The sequence below is a fragment of the Phacochoerus africanus genome, chromosome 8 (genome assembly GCF_016906955.1).
Source record: "Phacochoerus africanus isolate WHEZ1 chromosome 8, ROS_Pafr_v1, whole genome shotgun sequence".
In the NCBI taxonomy this organism is placed as follows: domain Eukaryota; kingdom Metazoa; phylum Chordata; class Mammalia; order Artiodactyla; family Suidae; genus Phacochoerus; species Phacochoerus africanus.
The window spans coordinates 46,903,420-46,923,425 of NC_062551.1; the positions used below are offsets into that span (position 1 = coordinate 46,903,420).

Sequence of the window (20,006 nt, forward strand, 5' to 3'; positions counted from 1 at the left end):
TCTATCCATCTTCATTTAATACCTAACTTATGAGAATGACCCCACAAAGATGCTCATGACTTAAATCTAAAATGCAGCACAAATGAACCTATCAAAAGAACAGAAACAGGGAGTTCCCATCGTGGCACAGTGGAAACGAATGTGACTAGGAACCATGAGGTTGAGGGTTCAGTCCCTTGTCTTGCTCAGTGGGTTGAGGATTCGGCGTTGCCATGAGCTGTGGTGTAGGTCGCAGACGCATATCAGATCTGGCCTTGCCGTGGCTGTGGTGTAGGCCAGCAGCTGTAGCTCTAATTAGACCCCTAGCCTGGGAACCTCCATATGCAGCAGGTGCAGCCCTAAAAAGACAAAAGAGAAAAAAACAAAACCAAACAAAACAGAAACAGACTCACAGACCTGGACAGCAGACTTGTGGTTGCCAAGGGGGAGAGGAGGGAGGGGGAGTTCCAGGTTAATAGCTACAAACTGTTACACTTAGAATGGATAGACAATGAGGTCCTGCTGTGTGGCACAGGGAACTACCTCCAATCACTTGCAATGGAACAAGATGAAAGATAATATGAGGAGAATGTGTATAGATGTATGACTAGGTCACTTTGCTGTACAGCAGAAATTTATAGAACAATGTAAATCAACTGCAATAACATTTTTTTTAAAAAAAGCTGAAAATAACCCAAAAATGCTAACTCCATAATAGCCAACAAATATTTGTTGACATTCTACTTTATAACATGTATTTTGCTATTCACTGGATATACTAAAAGCAAAAGTCCTCAAGAAACTTCAATTGTTAAAACTAGGTAATTGCTATAACAGAGCACCTGAAGTTGCCCAGGACCCTGTGGAAGACTCTAGGGAGGAAACACAGGTACTAAGAAGGCACCAAGCACGAGGGGCTGCAGGCATTAAAGGATTACCAAGGCATTCTAGGTGGAATGGCACACTTAAAAATATGATTTGTGTCCAAAACTACAAAGGAGTTAAATATTCTTACAGCACAAAGTCACAAAGTTCTAGAGGGCAGTAGGAGAAAAATGGCTAGAGGAGTTCCCGTTGTGGCACAGGGGAAATAAATCCAACTAGGAACCACAAGGTTGTGGGTTTGATCCCTGGCCTCGCTCAGTGGGTTAAGGATCCGGTGTTGCCGTGAGATGTGGTATAGGTCACAGATGTGGCTCCGATCTGGCGTTGCTGTGGCTCTGGTGTAGGCCGGAGGCTACAGCTCTGATTGGACCCCTAGCCTGGGAACCTCCATATGCTTCGAGTGCAGTCCTCAAAAGACCAAAAAAAAAAAAAAAAGAAAGAAAGAAAGAAAGAAAAATGGTTAGATATGTGCGAATCAGTATTAAGTGCCATACCAAGGTGTTTCTTGGGTTTTTTTTTTTTTTTTTTTTTTTTTAGGGCCATACCCGCAGCATATGGAGGTTCCAGGCTAAGGGTCTAATCAGAGCTACAGAGCTACAGCTGTGGGCCACAGCCAGCGCAATGCGGGATCTGAGCTGCCTCTGTGACCTACACCACAGCTCACAGCAACATGGGATCCTTAACCCACTGAGCGAGGCCAGGGATCAAAACCACATCCTCATGAATACTAGTCGGGTTCGTTAATCACAGAGCCACTACGGGAACTCCAAGGAGTTCAATTTTTTTTTTTTTTTTTGGTCTTTTGGCCTTTTCCTAGGGCTGCTCCCGTGGCATATGGAGGTTCCCAGGCTAGGGGTCGAATCGGAGCTATAGCCGCCGGCCTACACCAGAGCCACAGCAACGCAGGATCCGAGCAGTGTCTGCAACCTACACCACAGCTCACGGCAACGCCGGGTCCTTAACCCACTGAGTAAGGGCAGGGATGGAACCCACAACCTCATGGTTCCTAGTCGGATTTGTTAACCACTGTGCCACGACGGGAACTCCCAAGGAGTTCAATTTTTTTTTTTTTTTTTTAAATGAGAGTTGCAACGTTTATTTCAGGTTCTCTCTTGGTTTTTTGCGTTTTTTTTTTTTTTTCTTTTTTTTGCCACACAGGCAGTATGTGGGAATTCCTGGGCCAGGGATTGAACCTATGCCGCACAGCAGCAATCAGAGCCACAGCGGTGAGAACGCAGGAGCCTCGACCCCCTAGGCCATCAGAGAACTCCCAAGGAGTTCAATTTTTATCTTGAGCAAGTGTTAGGGAAACACTGAAAATAATTTTATATAATCTGATTTAGAGCAGTGGGAAAGGAAAAGCAAATGATGAGAACCACATAAAACACTTAGGAGTTAGAATGTGTCTTGATTAGTTGGATATGGAGAATCAGGAAAAGAGAAATCTACAATGGTTCCTGGGTTTCTGAGTGAGGTTCTGAATGAAATTTAATGCATTCAGATGGACAAAAGAAGAGTAAGAGCAGTATTAGAGGAGAGAAGATTAGTTTGATTTTAGATTTGTTGAAACGGTTTTGGAATCTCTAAATGGAGACAACTGGATATGTGGGTCTGGAGATCAGGAAAAAGATCAGGATTTGAAATAGGAAAATGATCCACCTACAGGGAGAGCTGAAGCCAAGTACCTAGAGGACTATGCCCACAGGGGAGTCTGCAGCACGAGAAGGAGACCTGATAACCAGATAATTATGGGGAAGCACGGTGAGAAGGAAAAACTGTAGAAAGATAAGGTGTTCTCCCAGAAACCAGAGGAGGAGTTTCATGAAGGCAGATGAACTGTAACAAAGACGTCAATTATGATGAGCCAAAGAATGGATTTGGTAAATGGTACTGGTGTCCTAAATGAAAACAATATCACAGAAGAGAGATTTTCCCCCCCTTTTTTGGCTGCACCTGAAGCACTTGCAAGTTCCCAGGCCACAAAGACAACGGCAGATCCCTAACTCGTTGCTCCATAGTGGGAACTCTGGAAAAGTGATTCTTGAAGTCAAGTTGGATGGAGCTGAGGAGTAAATGAAAAGTAAGAAACTTAAGTGCAGCTTTTCAAAAGTTTGGGGATCGGGGGAGAAAGCAAGAGAGAAGAAGAGTATATAGGGTCAAGGAAAAAAAATTTTTTTTTTTGTCTTTTTGCCATTTCTTGGGCCACTCCTACGGCATATGGAGGTTCCCAGGCTAGGGGTCCAATCGGAGCTGTAGCTGCCAGCCTACGCCAGAGCCACAGCAACGCGGGATCCAAGCCGCATCTGCAACCTACACCACAGCTCACGGCAACACCGGATCCTTAACCCACTGAGCAAGGCCAGGGATTGAACCCGCAACCTCATGGTTCCTAGTCGGATGTTTCTGCTGTGCCACGACGGGAACTCCCTTATTTCAATTTGTACCACAAGTAAACTTTAAACCTTCCAGATACTACATATGATTCTCAAGGACGTGCATGGGAGGACCAAATGGCCCCTGGAGAGAAGGATTTTTTTTAATGAGTTAATTAAACATGTTTAAATATCAGGAGGAAGATACCATAAAGGAGGGAGAGTGGACGAGAGAATGGACTGCTACACCAAGCTGATGTGAAGAGAAATGATTCCACAATCTCAGACTCCCTAAAATCTCCTCTTAATTTAAAACTTGGAGCTCTGGCTGGGAAAATGGAATATGCCTGACACTTCTGTTTAAATCCTGCTAACACTCCATTTCACCAGGTTTGCAGTGAGTCAGGCATTTCATTTTAACCCCCCTTAGCCTCAGAGAGGACTCCCCTCTCTTTTTCCCTATGAAAGCTTTTAAAAATAAAGTGAGATAATGAAACTCAAAAGATTTTACAAAGAAACACTACAGCATAAATTCAGGGTGCTATTATTTGGAGATAAGTCTCGGGGCCTCAAGAGACTGAGGAAGAAGAGGAGAGATGAAGAAAGAAATCTGAGATTCAAATAGACTTACATTTATAATTCTAGGTTCTGCCACTTTGATGTTTTCTTTATTCCTTTAGACTTCTCAGACTGAACAAACTCTTATCTCATATATGTCAGATGTCTTAATGAGCGCAGTGGGACCAATGCCACTCAATACATATTCTCCAGGCTGGGAACCTGTTACAAACATCATAGAAATTGCAGGCTTCCCATTCCTTCCCTAGCCCCTCCCAGCTCACACACCTTTATCCTCCACAGAAGATAACACGCTCCTAATTCTAGAAGAGACAGACTCTAGTCCTAGCTTTCTATAGAGTGTCACTAGCTCCAACATCATAATGGTTCAGACTCTCCCAACTCCACCCCTCCCTACCACTTGTGTCCAGTGACACAGCACCAACATCATCAAGAAACTCAAAATTCCCACCTGAATCAATGGGTTGCTGGAAGGCAGGGAGAATCTGGCTCTTTATCATAGCAGAGTGGGATGGTGTGGGCATGTAAACTGACCTTGTGTGACAGAGTGGCTTTCTGAGGGCTGGTCATTTCGATTACAGCCAGATGACTACTGACACTTATGTGTTGGGATGAGGTGTGGCTGGAGGAGTTTGGCCCTTTCATATACATTTTATTGCCTGTTTACACATGCCAGGCACTATTCTAAGGACTGTTCCTGCACTGCTCCTATACTGCCTTAAATTAGGAATGCCAGATAAAATACAATACAATCTGAATTTGATTCTCAGTTAAATTTGAATTTCAGTTAAGCAATATTTGAGACATCCTATGCTAAAAATTATCCGTCTTTTAACTAAAATCCAAACTTCAAGAGAGGGCCTTCATTTTCATTTACTGAACGTGGCAGCCCAACTTTAAGGTACTATGATGCCCTTCTTCAGCCACACAGCTAGAATGTGCCAGGGCCAGTCAGAGTCCAGGCATGTTCTTAGCCATTATGCCACTGTCACCGGATCTGCGCGCATATGCGTGTGAGGCCCCTGCCTTTATGACAGAGGCCGTGCATCAGCGGCCTGCATGAAGCTGCCAATTTGTGGTTACAGAGGGTCTCCTTGCACCCGGTACAAGGCCAATGCCCGGGCCCCACCAGGCGCCATGAAGCCACAAAGCAAAATCTTTTATAGAAACACCAGTAGTAGAGAACAGTAGACAGTACCCAAATATTTCTCCGGCTTCTTTCTGCACCACCCCTCACAGAGGCAAACTGGCGGGCAGGGCGGCCACCAGAAGGCAAACCTGAGAGTGTGCGCCCTGCCCCTTCCCTCTTCTTCCTGCCTTCGGTATAGAGGACCTGAGGAAAGCGAGGTCGGGTACGGGGCTGGGAAGAGGGACGTGCGTCGGAGACGAAAGCATCGCTCCATTTGGCGCCCAGAGCCCTTCTCCCGCCTTGCTTGGGCTCGGAAGCGCCAACGCCACATGTTGGCGGGAAAGCGCTCGAGACGTACTGAGCACGCCTGCGTGCAGGCACGGGGGCGTGTCTAGGATGAGAGAGAGGGTCGCACAGACCCGCCTGCGCACACGGGCCACCAGGGGCGTCCGTCCCAGCGCCCTGCCTCCCTCGAGGGCCTTTCCCCACCCAACACCTCCCGTTCACGCGGGAAGCCCCGCAGGGCTCAGTCTGCCCACTCCCGCTCGACAGCGGCCTTCCCTGGCCTCGATCTCTCACGTTCTCTTCTGCCTTCTTTCTCGACGGGTCTCGGCGCTTTCCCCGTCTCCAATTCGGAGACACCTAGAGGATGGAACAGGGAGAAGGGCCTGAAAGGGTGGCTAGTAATGCGGGAGCTCCCACGGGAGGGGGAGACTTCGTCCCTCCTGGCAGGGGGCTCAGAACAACGCCCACGACGGCGAGAGGACCTCGACTCCTAGTTTGGGCCGCCGTGGCGGGACTACATTTCCCAGCGTCCAGGCAGCGCTCCCTAGGCCAGGCCTTTCTACCCTGGGTCATGACATCTAGAGGATTGGATTTTCCAGTGTGCAACTCAATCCTGCGTTGGGGAAACTGCAGTTTCCAATACCATTCCTCCTAAATTACTAAGTTCCGCCTTCCCCTTAAGTCAAGCCTGTTCCCCAGCGTCCTCAGACCATAGTAGAGGAGGGAGAGGACGGGGTGGCGGGGTGGGGATATGGGAGTGGACTGACGCTCCCCATACGCTACTCCTTGGGGACTTCAATTCCCAGTATGTTTGCTGGGCAGCTCCTGGGGGTTTACCTTCCCTTCCAATCCACTTCCCCAGTGTTGCCTATGCCAAGTGGATAGCCTTGGGGAGTGGACTGGAACTATAGCCCTTCCCATACCTGATGTTGGGAGACTTCTAGTTCCCCAGTGTGCTTCGTCGGTAGCTCCTTATATTTCGTCTCGCCCACCTCCTCAGCAACTCTCAGGAGAAAAGGTAGCATAGGCAGGTGGATTACAGCCTCAGGAAATCCTGAGGAGAGAGGAAGCTTTCCCAGCAGGCAATGTGTGGTCACTTCTCCTTAAGTAACGCAACTGGACCTGGCCCCAAACCTCAAAAGTTTCTTCATGCTTCCCAGCAAACACTATGTCTTTTGTTTTTCTAAGTCCATTCACTGCGTACACAACTTTTCAACCTACAACACATACTCCTATTGCCTTTTCCTCAGCAAATAACCCTGCTTCTCACTTCACGGAGAAGAGGGAAGCTGTCAGGAGAGACTCTCCAGACTCACACACCTACCTACGAACCTGCATCTGTGCCAGCGTATGTACACTGCTTTAGCTTTCATCCCATAACTGGATAAGAATATCCTTATCTAAAGCTGGTCCCTCTACTTGGCCACTCGCTCTCACCCTCTTTTGTTTATCTAGTTCTTAACTCCAGCAATTCTCTCACCTTGAAAACAAACGACATACACAGAGCTTTTCTTTATTTCCCTTCTCTCATCCACTACTGCCCTTAATAAAACTAGTTTCTAATAAAACTCTTAGAAAATATATATCCTGCCACTGCAGTGACAATGCTGGATCCTTAACCCACTGAGCCACAGGGAAACTCCACTCTTGACTTATGCTGCTGCCTTCTCCCTGGTTCAAACTATCATCTTTCCTCCTCATCCACCTCTCTGCTTCCATTCCCTAACTGATACATGTAGGTTTTATTAATATCCCATCCTGCAGATAGATACAGAAACTTGCCCTAAGTGGCAAAGCTGGGACTTAAATCCAAGTAATCTGACTCCAGACCCCATCCTGTTTTTAAAAGTACTACTAGACTAATACATGTTTCTTTTCAACTACATCTTACTGGAGGCTGCACATGCTGCCAGACACATGTTGGCCTCCAAATCCCCCAATAACTTTGAGCAAGTGGTCTGAATTCCAAGAGTTCACAGGGATTGTGACTTTTTTGTTTCTTTGTATTTTGAATTATTTATGAGATGGTTAGTCAGGTACAGCCATAAGAGGAGACAGAGAAGAGGTTCAGGAAATCAGCTTGTTAGACTCACAGGTCCTAGAGACAGGAGGCATGGTGCACCATACAGGCCGAATGAGAAAGATACCAGGGTAGTTAGGAGGCAGAAAACGGGAGTGAGGGGAAGCATTAGGTCACAGGCTTCTGCAGGAAAGGCAGGGCAGGGCAGGGTGAACACTTTAGGATTAGTTTGAATAATTTCAGCAAGGGTGCTCCCTACTTGCCTGTCAGCTGGCCCTGGGCTAAGTAAGCCAGAGGAATATTGCCTCTTATTCTTTTGTTTGCTCTATTCAACTGCATCCGGGTTTCCCATGACTGACTTTTCCTCCCTATTGATCAACTTCCCTGCTGACTCTATATCCTTCTCGATCTAGCCTACATACCATGTGCATTTGATATATACACTCCTCTGCCAGTACACGTAAATCCCCATTGCCTCTTCTTTCCTCAGGCTTAGCAAAACCTCCCACTGTGTCTCCTGAGGCAATGGAAATAAAACCCAAAATAAACAAATGGGACTTAAAAGCTTTTGCACAGCAAAGGAAAACATAATTGAGACAATATTTACAAACGATATCACCAACAGGGGTTTAATTTCTAAAATATGCACACAGCTTATACAGCTCAATAACAACAACAACAAAATGACCTGATCAGAAAAATGGGCAGAAAACGCAGACATTCCTCCAAAGAAGACATACAGAAGGACACCAGGCAAATGAAAAGATATTCAACATTGCTGATTATTGGAGAAATACAGATCAAAACTGCAATGAAGTACCACCTCACACTCAGAGCAGTCATTGTCAGAAAGTCTACAAATAATAGGAATTCCCTTGTGGCGCAGTGGGTTAAAGATCTGGCATTGCAGTGGCTCAGGTCACTGCAGTGGCTCAGGTCAATGCTGTGGCATAGTTTCGTTTCTTTTCTTTTCTTTTCTTTCTTTCTTTCTTTCTTTCTTTCTTTCTTTCTTTCTTTCTTTCTTTCTTTCTTTTTTTGGGGGGGGGGCACACCTGTGGAAGTTCCCAGGCCAGGGGGCAAATCAGAGCTGTAGCTGCCTTCCTGTGCCACAGCTATGTAATGTCAGATCCGTGCCATGTCTGTGACCTATACCTCAACTTATGGCAATGCTGGATCCTTAACCCACTGAGTGATGCCAGGGTTTGAACCTGCATTCTCATGGATTCGTTGGGTTCGTTACTGCTGAGCCACAGTGGGAATTCCCGTAGTGTGGTTTCAGTTCCTGGCCTGGGAACTTCCACATGCCACAGCTGTGACAAAACAAAACAAAAAAGTCTACAAATAATAAATGCTGAAGAGTGTGTGGAGAAAAGGGAACCCACCTGCACTGTTGGTGGCAACGTAAATTGGTGTACCCAGTATGGAAAACCTTCTGGAGTTTCCTTAAAAAACTAAAAATAGAGTTACCATATGATCTAGCAATCTTACTCCTGGGCATATATCTGGAGAAGAGATATGTGCATCTCAATGTTCATGGCAACACTGTTTACAACAGCCAAGACATGGAAGCAGCCTAAATGTCCATCAACAGATGAATGGATAAAGAAGGTATAGTACATGTATACAATGGAATATTACTCAGCCATAAAAAGATGAAATAGTGCCATTTGCAGCAACGTGGATGGACCTAGAGATGATCATACTAAATGAAGTAAATCAGACAGAGAAAGACAAACATATGATATCACTTATATGTGGAATCTAAAAAATTATACAATCTGGAGTTTCTGTCGTGGCTCAGTAGTTAACAAATCCAACTAGGAACCATGAGGTTGCGGGTTCAATCCCTGGCCTTGCTCAGTGGGTTAAGGATCTGGCGTTGTCATGAGCTGTGGTGTAGGTCGCAGATGCAGCTCGGATCCCAGGTTGCTGTGGCTGCAGTGTAGGCCGTTGGCTACAGCTCTGATTTGACCCCTGGCCTGGGAACCTCCATATGCAGCGGGAGCGGCCCAAGAAAAGGCAAAAAGACAAAAATAAATAAATAAATAAATATACAATCGAACTTATGTATAAGACAGACTTACACAGACATAGAAAACAAACATAGAAAACAGACTTACCAAAGGGTAAAGGAAGGGGAAGAATAAATTAGGAGTTTGGGATTAGCAGATACAAACTATTATGTATAAAATAGATAAGCAACAAGGTCCTACTGTATAGCACAGGGAACTATATTTAATATCTTGTAATAAACTAATGGAAAACAATCTGAGGAGTTCCTGTCGTGGCTCAGTGGTTAACGAATCCCACTAGGAATCATGAGGTTGTGGGTTCAACCCCTGGCCTTGCTCAGTGGGTTGAGGATCTGGCATTGCTGTGAGCTGTGGTGTGGGTTGCAGACTTGGCTTGGATCCCGTGTTGCTGTGGCTGTGGTGTAGGCTGGCAGCTACAGCTCTGATTCAACCCCTGGCCTGGGAACCTCCATATGCTGCGGGTTCGGCCCTAAAAAGACAAAAAGATTTAAAAAAAAATCTGAAAGAGAATATATAAATATATAACTGAATCACTTTGCTATACACCAGAAACTGACATGACATGTAAATAAACTGTACTTCAATAAAAAAAAATTTTTTTAAACCTTCCCACTGTAGACCAGTCCATCTGTCCACATTGACCAAGTGTTCAAAGTTGCCCATATTTTCACCCCTCTGCCTTGTCTTGGTCAGGCTTTGCCCCTCCCTGAAAGCCCCTGAAGTTTAGCTAGACCTCAGGTCTGAACAAGCACTAAAATACAGAACATCATCCCCTAACAGTTCTTCCTGAGAATCAGCTTTGGGCTGAACCACAGGGAAAAAGGTTTCCTGTCCCATGAATTTGATGGTGCTGCCTGCTCACCTCCTCACTTGCCCACTTTCCTCTTAAAATTTCCTACTAGCCCTCCCTGTAAAAGATGAGACACCTTGACTTTGAGACACTTGAGAATGAGGTTGCAGCCTTCTCTATATTGCAATAGTCTTTGAATAGTCTCTCCTTAGTCAAGTCTGAATTTGTTTTTATTTGACAACATTCACGGCTCTTGCACCCAGGTGCTAAGCACTCCTTGAGAATATTGTACATCCTTGGAGAGGAGTGCCCTACCAATTCAAGTCTTTTCTCACTCCCTGCACGCTCCCAGCAAATAACTTTTTATTTCACTCAAAAAAGAGACTATAGGAGTTCCCATTGTGGCTCAGCAGGTTAAGAACCAGACATAGTGTCTGTGAGGATGTGGGTTGGATCCCTGGCCTTGCTTAGTGGGTTAAGGATCAGGCATTGCCACAAGTGTAGGCCAGTGTAGGTCACAGATGTGGCTTGGATCCAGCGTTGCTGTGGCTGTGGCATAGGCCGGCAGCTGTGGCTCCGATTTGACCCCTAGCCTGGGGATTTCCATATGCCGCTGGTGGAGCTGTGAAAAAAAAAAAAAAGGAATAGATGGGAGGACTAACAAAGATTCTTTGCTTGACCAAACTTTGGTCAGGCTCCTGAACTTCTCCTGGGTCCATCTGTACACTTCCTTGTAAAATCTTTGGGCAAGAACCCCCATCCTTTGACACCTGATCACCCTCCATACCTAATCGGGTTCCTCAGCCTCTCCCACCTCCCAGGTGATGTCTGATCACCCTGACCTGTCTGCAACAAAAATCACGTTAGGTTGGTTTTACCAGTATCCCCTTACCCCTACCCCTAGGAGTTTGGGATTGTTTCTTCTCAGTAATTTTCCATCCACTGACCCCTACCCTGATCCTTGGTTATAAATTCCCATTTGCCATGTTGTGGAGTTCCCGTCGTGGCTCAGTGGTTAACGAATCTGACTAGGAACCATGAGGTTTTGGGTTCGATCCCTGGCCTCGCTCAGTGGGTTAAGGATCCGGTGTTGCCGTGAGCTGTGGTGTAGGTTGCAGACGCGGCTCAGATCCTGTGTTGCTGTGGCTGTGGTGTAGGCCGGTAGATACAGCTCTGATTACACCCCTGGCCTGGGAACCTCCATATGCTGTGGGTGCAGCCCTAGAAAAAGCAAAAAAAAAAAAAAAAAAATTCCCATTCACCATGTTGTATTCAGAGCTTAGCCCAATCTCTCTCCCTCACTATAAAATTCCATCACAGTGATCTCTATATTTATCAAGATAGTTTTCCCCCTTGAATAAACTCTTTCTTACCAGGCCTTAACAAGTGTCATTGAACATTTTTTCCTTAACAATTTCCTTAACTTCTCATCATCTACCATCTCTACAGTTTTACCTAACTTTACTTATTTCTCTATGTTGGAAAGATAAACCAACCCTTCCCTGCTTCTACTCTTGTCTAAAGCTAATTCTTCCAGCTGGACTCTGTACCCCATTCTCTCTCTCTTGTTTCCTCCCTCCCTCCCTCCATCCCTCCTTCCTTCCCTCCCTGTTGCAGGGCCTGTGGAATTTGCAGGCCAGGGATCAGATCCAAGCTGCAGTTGCAACCTGTGCTGTGGCTGCAGCATGCCAGATCCTTAATCCACCATGCCAGGCCGGGGATGGAACCTGCATCCCAGCACTCCAGAGATGCCACTGGTCCTGTTGCAACACAGCGGGAACTCCTCTCTTGTTTTCTCAAGTATGTCACTTACACCAATACACCCAATGTTCCACATTTTCTCCTCAGTCTTCAAGTCTCTGCTGATTTGGCCCCATCAGCATGTCAAACATATGTGAGTTTCTCCCATACTAAAGTCTTTCCACCCTGCCTTCTGATGGGGTACTGCTAGCTCCCCCTACATCAGTCAGTCCCAATGAATTTACGTTGTCTTTTCTTCCTGCCATCTATTCACTCCTCAGCACACTGCAGTGTAGCTTCAACCCCCACCTCTTCACTGAATATGCTTTGGTCTTAGTCACCACAACTTTCTCGTTGCTAAATCCTGTGAATGCCCTTCAATCCTTTTCATACCTCTGAGCAGTAACTGACTGACCTCTCTCTCCTTGAAACGTTCCTCCTGCCATGGCTTTTCTGGTCTTATACTTTCTTGATCGTTCTCCCTCCAAGTCTCTATTAGGGAAGCAGTACTCTTTGAATATTGTCATGCTTCTGCATGGTTTGTTTTCTTGACCAAAGGAGAATGATGTGCTAGGGAATGTCTCCCTTTTCCCCGTATGCATTTGCTTCTCACATTCCAGTGGTGTTGGACCTGCAGCCATCTGCTTCTGTTCAAAGGGTCATAAAACTCTCTCAGAGCCAAATTCTTGCATTGTAAGGTAGGGACTTCACCCTTTCTGCTCCTGAGAAACCTGACTGATATTCTGAGGGATGTGTTTACATTAGGGAGACGAAATTTCTTTCCCTCACTTAGGAGGGCAGGGTGGCAGGTAGGAAGCATGTAGTCTAAACTCTCGGATTTCATAAAATCCAGGTCCTTCTTGTAATTAAAAACATGCTTTGGGGCCTAGTGGTTAAGGATTTGGCACTTTCACTGCCATGGCTCAGGTTTGATCCCTGGCCCGGGAATGTCCACATGCCATGGGTGTGGCCAGAAAAAAATCCTTTTGTATGAGTAGGGTCCATTTGGCTTCCATAATGTCACTTACAGGGTACTGAGCTTGGGGAACTAATGCTGTTATTGCTGTAAGTAATAATAATAATAATAATAATGTCTGATCTCTGATCCAGAAACCTCATGTTTGCTTTCAGAATAATATAGATAAATACAGATATTAAAAACTTGTCGGTCTCCTCCAGCTCTACCTACCCATCCCTTAAATGTTGGTACTCTTTAGAGTTATATCCCATACGCTTTTCTCTTCCTACTTTATACTCCTTGGACAATCTCAACAATTTCCAAGACTTCAATTTTTTTCCATATATTTATGACTTTCTAACTTGTGTCTCCAGCCCAGACTTTTCTTCTGAGTTCCAGGCACAGATTTCCAACCATCCATTGGACATTTCCATTTCCTTGTCCCACAAGCACCTCAAAATCATTATGTCCCATGCTGAGCCCTTTTTCTCTTCCGTTTTCCAACCATCCATTGGACATTTCCATTTCCTTGTCCCACAAGCACCTCAAAATCATTATGTCCCATGCTGAGCTCTTTTTCTCTTCCGTTCCCTCACGTTCACACAAAACCCCATACCTTTTCCAGAAAAAACAACATGTGCGCAAGTTACATGAGAAGAAAGCCTAGTTGGCATGTGTGACCTCTTGATTCTGCATTCTAAATATCCTCAGGTAGTTCCTACTGTGGGGAAGTGGGTTAAGGATCACACTGCAGTGGCTCAGGTCACTGCAGAGGTGTGGGTTCAATCCCTGGCCCAATGCAGTGGTTAAAGGCATTGCTACAGCTATGGCATAGGTCTCAGCTGCAGCTTGGATTCAGTCCCTGGCCTGGGGACATAGATATGCCGCAGGTGCGGCCATTAAAAAAAAAAAAAATCTTCAGGTGGTCCCTTTGTGGCTCAGTGGTTAACAAACCCCAACTAGGATCCATGAGGATACAGTTTCCATCCCTGGCCTCGCTTAAGAATCTGCCATTGCCGTGAGCTGTGGCGTAGGTTGCAGATGTGGCTCAGATCCAGCCTCTCTGTGGCTGTGGCGTATGTCGGCAGCTGTAACTCCAGTTTGACTCCTAGCCTGAGAACCTCCATATGCCGCAGGTACAGCCCTAAAAAGCAAAAAATGAATAAATAAAAATCCTCATTGCCTGCTGTACACCATCATATTCTTGTCTGATCCTCTCTTGATCCCACTCCGCCCCACTACGTTAGTGTCCCTCCTGTGTGTACCTGCTGAAGTCTCTACTTAATCCTATTGATGTAGGAATAGCCGTACTGATCTACTTCGTAATTGCTGGACTATCTCAGCTGATAGACTGTATACTCCTTATGGGCAGGGATTGAACTTTACTCAGTATTGTACATTCTTTCCCCTCCTCAACCCTAGCCTAGTGTCTGAATGTTAGAGTGATCGACAGAGGTTAGTGAATTGATGAATAGGCTTCAGCTACAGTTCTGCTCCTGATTAACTGAGTAATTTGAGACCCTTTAAGATTATAGCTAGGAGGAACTGAAGAGATAGCATTATTAAGCTGCAAGCCTATAGCATCTCTCCTGGTGAATATGCCCTCCATGGTGAGTAGGTAGATTTTTTTTTTTAAGTTTTTGAACTAAATTCATTAGCATCACTGCATCAATCGCTTGGTGTATCACTGTTCTAATCCACAAGAGCCAAGCCTTGCCTTTAGTCACATAGATACTAACAGCTGATACACATACATTCGCTCAATTCAAGAACTATTTAGAGTTTGTGTATGAGGCACGATGCTAGGCACTGGGAATAAGCAGTGAACGGAACAGAGTAATTTCCTTCACAGAGCTGGCATGAAGCAGGGAGAGATAGCCCATAAATACAGCAATGTCCGCTGCTAAGTGCTATGAAGAAAAATAAAGCCAGGTAAGGGGGATGGAGAATGATGGAGGGAGACCGGGGAGGAGGCCCTGCTGATAAGGTGATGTTTGAGCAGAAATCTGAAGGAAGTGAAAAGTAAATCTATGTGTTTGTCTGGGGGAAGAACATTCCAGGCAGAGGAATAGCAAGTGCCAAGTCCCTGAGAGGGGATGGCATTTCACATGTTTGAGCAAGTTTTTGTTGGTGCTGAATCAGAGGAAGAGCAATAGGAAGTGTACTTAGGTGAGAGGAGGGGCTTTTACTTCAGATTATACAGATCTCCTAGCTCATTGTAAAGTCTTTGTCTTTTTCTCCTAGATAGGGAACCACTGGAGAGTTTTCAACAAAGGAGATGTGTGATCTGATGTTCATTTTTATTTATTTATTGATTTATTTTTTTGTCTTTTGTCTTTTTTGTTGTTGTTGTTGTTGTTGTTACTATTTCTTGGGCCGCTCCCGCGGCATATGGAGGTTCCCAGGCTAGGGGTTGAATCGGAGCTGTAGCCACCGGCCTACGCCAGAGCCACAGCAACGCGGGATCCGAGCCACGTCTGCAACCTACACCACAGCTCACAGCAACGCCAATCCACTGAGCAAGGGCAGGGACCGAACCCGCAACCTCATGGTTCCTAGTCGGATTCGTTAACCACTGCGCCACGACGGGAACTCCTGATGTTCATTTTTAAAGAATCTTTCTGTTTCTGTGCGGCAAATACTGTATAAGAAGTCCGGGGGAGGGGGGGCGGGAGTTCCCGTCGTGGCTCAGTGATTAACAAATCCGACTAGGAACCTTGAGGTTGTGGGTTCAATCCCTGGCCTTGCTCAGTGGGTTAAGGATCTGGCGTTGCCCTGAGCTGTGGTGTAGGTTGCAGACGCGGCTCGGATCTGGCATTGCTGTGGCTCTGGCATAGGCCGGTGGCTACAGCTCCAATTCAACCCCTAGCCTGAGAACCTCCATATGCCACAGGTGTGGCCCTAAAAAGAAAAAAGAAAAACCTTAGGCCTGGTTAAATTCAGTTCTCTCCCAACTTCATGCTTACATCCATGTAAGTGAACATAGCTGGAGAAATATTTACCATGCTAATAACTACTTTCATTGAAATTCATGACCACTAACCTCAAATAGGAATGTATTGCTGCCTAGCAATCTTATAACTTGTTCCAAGTCTACGGACTCTGCTGCTGTCCTGGACCTCTATTTCATTACTTCTGTCCTCAGACTTCTGACACCTCCCTTCTTCACTCAGTTGATGACCTAGCTTCCTATGTCAATGACAATATCACGTATAACCAGAGGGAAACCTCTTCATGGTCCATGATGTAAATACTCATCTACTCCCCTTTCTCTCAATAACTATAGACGAAGAGCCCATATTCCTGTCTGAAACGCACCCCTGTGCTTGTACACTGAATTGCTATTACCTACTCAAATTCATCGCTGCAGGAATTTCTCACTATCTCCTGGATCATTCCCATTAAGTGATGTCTCCCATCTCTTAAAAAAAAAAAAAAAAAAAAGCCCTCCTTTGTCCTCATAGTCTCCATCTAGCACCCCATTTCTCTACTTTAAAACAAATTGAGGTAAAATACACATAAAATTGTAACCACATTTTAACCATTCTTAATGTACAATTCAGTGGTAATAAATGCATTCACAATGTTGTGTAGTCATTACCACCATTAATCTCCATAATTTTCATCTTGTCAAACTGAAACTATATAGTTATTAAACAATAACTCCCACTCCACCTTCCTTGGCCCCTGGTAACCACCATTTTACTTGGTTTTTTTTACTTTGATTACTTTAGGAACCTCATAAGTGGAATCATGCAGTACTTGTCTTTTGTGACTGGCTTATTAGCATAATGTCCTCAAAGCTTCATCCATGTTGTAGCATATTGCAGTATTTCCTGCTTTTCTTCCTTTTCAAGGCTGAGTAATATTGATGCCGGAAAGACGGTCCTGGAATCCGGGTTCTTGTTCACGGCAGTCGAAGAATGAACTCCGTCAACACACAGGCAGCAAGCAAGCAAAGTCTTCATTAAAGGAAAGCAGATGGCGCCCAGAGTTGCTGGGAGCGGGGAGAAGAGCCCCCTTCCTCTATTGTCCTGTAGGGGTTTTCAATCTCTTAAAGGTGGGGAGGGGCACCAAAGTGGGGTCCAGAAAGATGTGGTTTTCTCTCATTGGCCTTGTTCAATTACCTACATCAGTCCTTGTCCAATAGGGTCTGAGGGGTGGAAGTGTCCTGTGAGTCTCATAGTTTCTTTGTCCTTTTCTTTCCGTAAACTGAGTCACAGGGAATTAGGGATTAATGTCCATCTGGGCGTAGGTACATTCCCTATAGTAAAAAAGGCCTCTGGGGATGTTACTCCCTGGAGCCCTTAGGCCATAAATGTTAATCAATGGCCATATCCCATGCTCCTACACTGATGACCTGAGTTAATATTCTGCCTCAATATTTCATTGTATATGCACATAACACATTTTGCTCACACATGCATCCGTCTATGGACACTTTGGATGGTCTCCACATTTCCCCAGTCTTCTCTGTCCAATCTCAATTGAGTGTTTTTATTCACTCACTTGACTTTGGGCATGTAAAATTCTTCCAGGAAATTAAAATCCTCCTCCTTCGGGGTCTTACCCAAGGTCAACTCCCTATTTTCCGGTTTAGAGCAGTTGGTGGCTGTGCGCGCAGGAGGGAAAGTCACATTATCCTGAGCACGCATTTTGGGAGAAGGATACAGGACTGGAAACCCTTCCTAATATCATTGAGATGCCTTAATTATAACTATTCCTTCAAAAATGAGAAATCCAGGGCCCAGTGAGGGGAAGATACTTGCTGGAAGTTATTTAACTCATTATTGGCAACATCTGAACCAAAGTCCAGGTGTCTCTGCTCTCTCCTTAAGTGGTAAATTAAAATTTGTGTCAAGGACTTCCTCGAGAATCTGATGAAAGCTATAGGTTTATTCCCCCAGGGAAGGGGGAGTGAGTTGGGGGAGTACCTAGCACATACCAACAATTCTTTTTCATCGAATTTCAAGAGTTTCAGGGACCCTTGAAGCACATCCAGACCTCATTTAGCAAAACTCTGCTTAATCAAAAAACTACATTGGGGGAGTTCCTGTCGTGGCTCAGTGGAAATGAATCTGACTAGGATCCATGAGGATGCAGGATCAGTGAGTTAAGGATCTCAAGTTGCAGTGAGCTGTAGTATAGGTTGCAGACACGGCTCAGATTTGGTGCTGCTGTGGCTATGGCATAGCCTGGCAGCTGTAGCTCCGATTCGACCCCTAGCCTGGGAACTTCCACATGCCTTGGGTGCAGCCCAAAAAAGACAAAAAAAAAAAACCACCAAAAACCCTACATGGGAGAAATTACAGGATAATTGATTCAGTGTCTTCAACAAATCAATGGTATGGAAAACCTGTAGAGAGGGAAATGTAAATTGTTAAGATTAAAAGAGTCTTAGGAAGCACAGCAATAAAGCCCAGTGTGTACACTTTGTTTGAAGCAGAATTCAAACAAACTAAACATAAAAGGACATTTTGGAAGACAACCAGGGAAATTTGTGTAGAGTATTGGGTGATACTAGTGATTTATTAATTTTGTTAGATGTGAAAATTATTATGTAAGAAAATTTTATTTTTTAGAGAGGAATATCAAAATATTTCCAGTTAGATTATGTAATTTATTTAAAAATACTTCAACAGGAGTTCCCATCATGGCTCAGTTGTTAACAAATCCAACTAGGAACTATGAGGTTGCGGGTTCGATCCCTGGCCTTGCTCAGTGGGTTAAGAATCTGGCATTGCTATGAGCTGAGGTGTAGGTGGCAGATGCGGCTCGGATCCCACGTTGCCGTGGCTGTGGTGTAGGCCAGTGGCTACAGCTCTGATAAGACCCCTAGCCTGGGAACCTCCATATGCCTCGGGTGCAGCCATAGAAAAGACAAAAATAAAATACTTCAACAAAGGAAAAAAATAGATGAAGCAATTTTTACAAGATCTTTACAATAATATCTAGGTGATGGGGATCTGGGGGTTCACTATAATACCTTCTGTTACTTCTGTGATTGAAAATTTTTATAATAAAGAGAAAATATGAACAAGCCCTCATCTCTGCCATTCTGACATAAGCAAAAGTATATCTAGGTTGTTATAGTCAATACCACAATTTTGAGGCTCCCTGAACAGCCACCCACAGACTTTCTGACTCTAGGACCACAATAGTTAAGGCTATCTTTTTGTCACTGTGTTTTGTTTGGTTGTTCGATTTTTGACCAGAGGACCCACTGATATCCTGCAAAATGAATTTGATACATATTACTATTCCCTCTCTGGATCTTTCAAGGAATTTGTCCTTTTCATCTGTGTTGTCAAATGTTTGGGCATAATTATTCATAGTAGTCTTTATCCTTTTAGTGTCTGCTGGATCTGTAGTGATGTCCCCTTTCATGCCTTATATTTGGAATATGTGCACTATCCTCTTTTGGACACAGATAAGTAAACAAAAGCCAAAAAGGAGAAATGAATCAAGCCTGCAGAGCCAGCTGGGCCATCCTTACTTCTGCTGCCTTGCTTGGCTGTTGGGTCATTCATCCTTTTTGAGGCTCCCTGTCACCAGCCCACAGCTTTCATAGACTCCATGTGACCTGATATGTAGTCTGACATGGAAAAGCCCAACTACACACTCAGAGCTCTCATTGCCCTTGGCCTCCAAGGTGAATCCAACTTCTCAAAATGTTCTCTTGCCCTCTATTCCTTGGTTTGCCACAAAAGCAAACTCAGGTGGAGGGAGTAGAATAATAAAAGGATGGTTGTAGGGTAGCAAATGACATAGACGGGCTCTTGCTTGAATCTGTTGGAAGGATTAGCTTACTTGGAAAGAAGCAGTTTTGAAGTTCTCCAGAGTGGGAGAGGAGAGCAGGGAAGGAACACCATTTCTGGCAGTGACAACTTCCTCCACTTTACTGCTGCTTTAACTTTAACTTTGGTCTCCTTAATTGCTGGAGGAAAGGATCCTAAGTCCCTAGATGGTTGGGGGATCTATTTGAGCTTACACCGAATCTTCCAAATTCTTATTCTATCATCCTCCCCAAACCCCATGTCCAGGTGTTGGCAAAGGAAGTAAAAGACCTAGGCTTCCCTCCTTTTCTTTCTGATTTAACATCAAATGGCCTCATCCCTTCATGCCATCCAGTAATGAGGTCACTAGGTGCTACTAGTTAGAACTTGTTGAAGTTTTTTCCCATTCTCTCCTCGGTACCCACCATACCTGTTATTTGGGACTCAGGTCATTAGCATG

General features: G+C 44.9%; 1 protein-coding gene across 1 annotated transcript in view; it reads right to left on the reverse strand.

Moving 5' to 3' along the window:
• Positions 1–17,425, reverse strand: part of LOC125133200 (WD repeat-containing protein 87-like) — a 41,831-nt gene extending 24,406 nt beyond the window's left edge. Inside the window, exons 1-3 of the mRNA XM_047791328.1 lie at positions 17,280–17,425; positions 6,153–6,234; positions 5,053–5,586 (exon numbers count right to left, since the gene is read on the reverse strand). Coding sequence (XP_047647284.1) covers positions 5,053–5,586; positions 6,153–6,234; positions 17,280–17,425 — 762 coding nt within the window. The remainder of the gene's footprint in view (positions 1–5,052; positions 5,587–6,152; positions 6,235–17,279) is intronic.
• Positions 17,426–20,006: the final 2,581 nt, after the last annotated feature.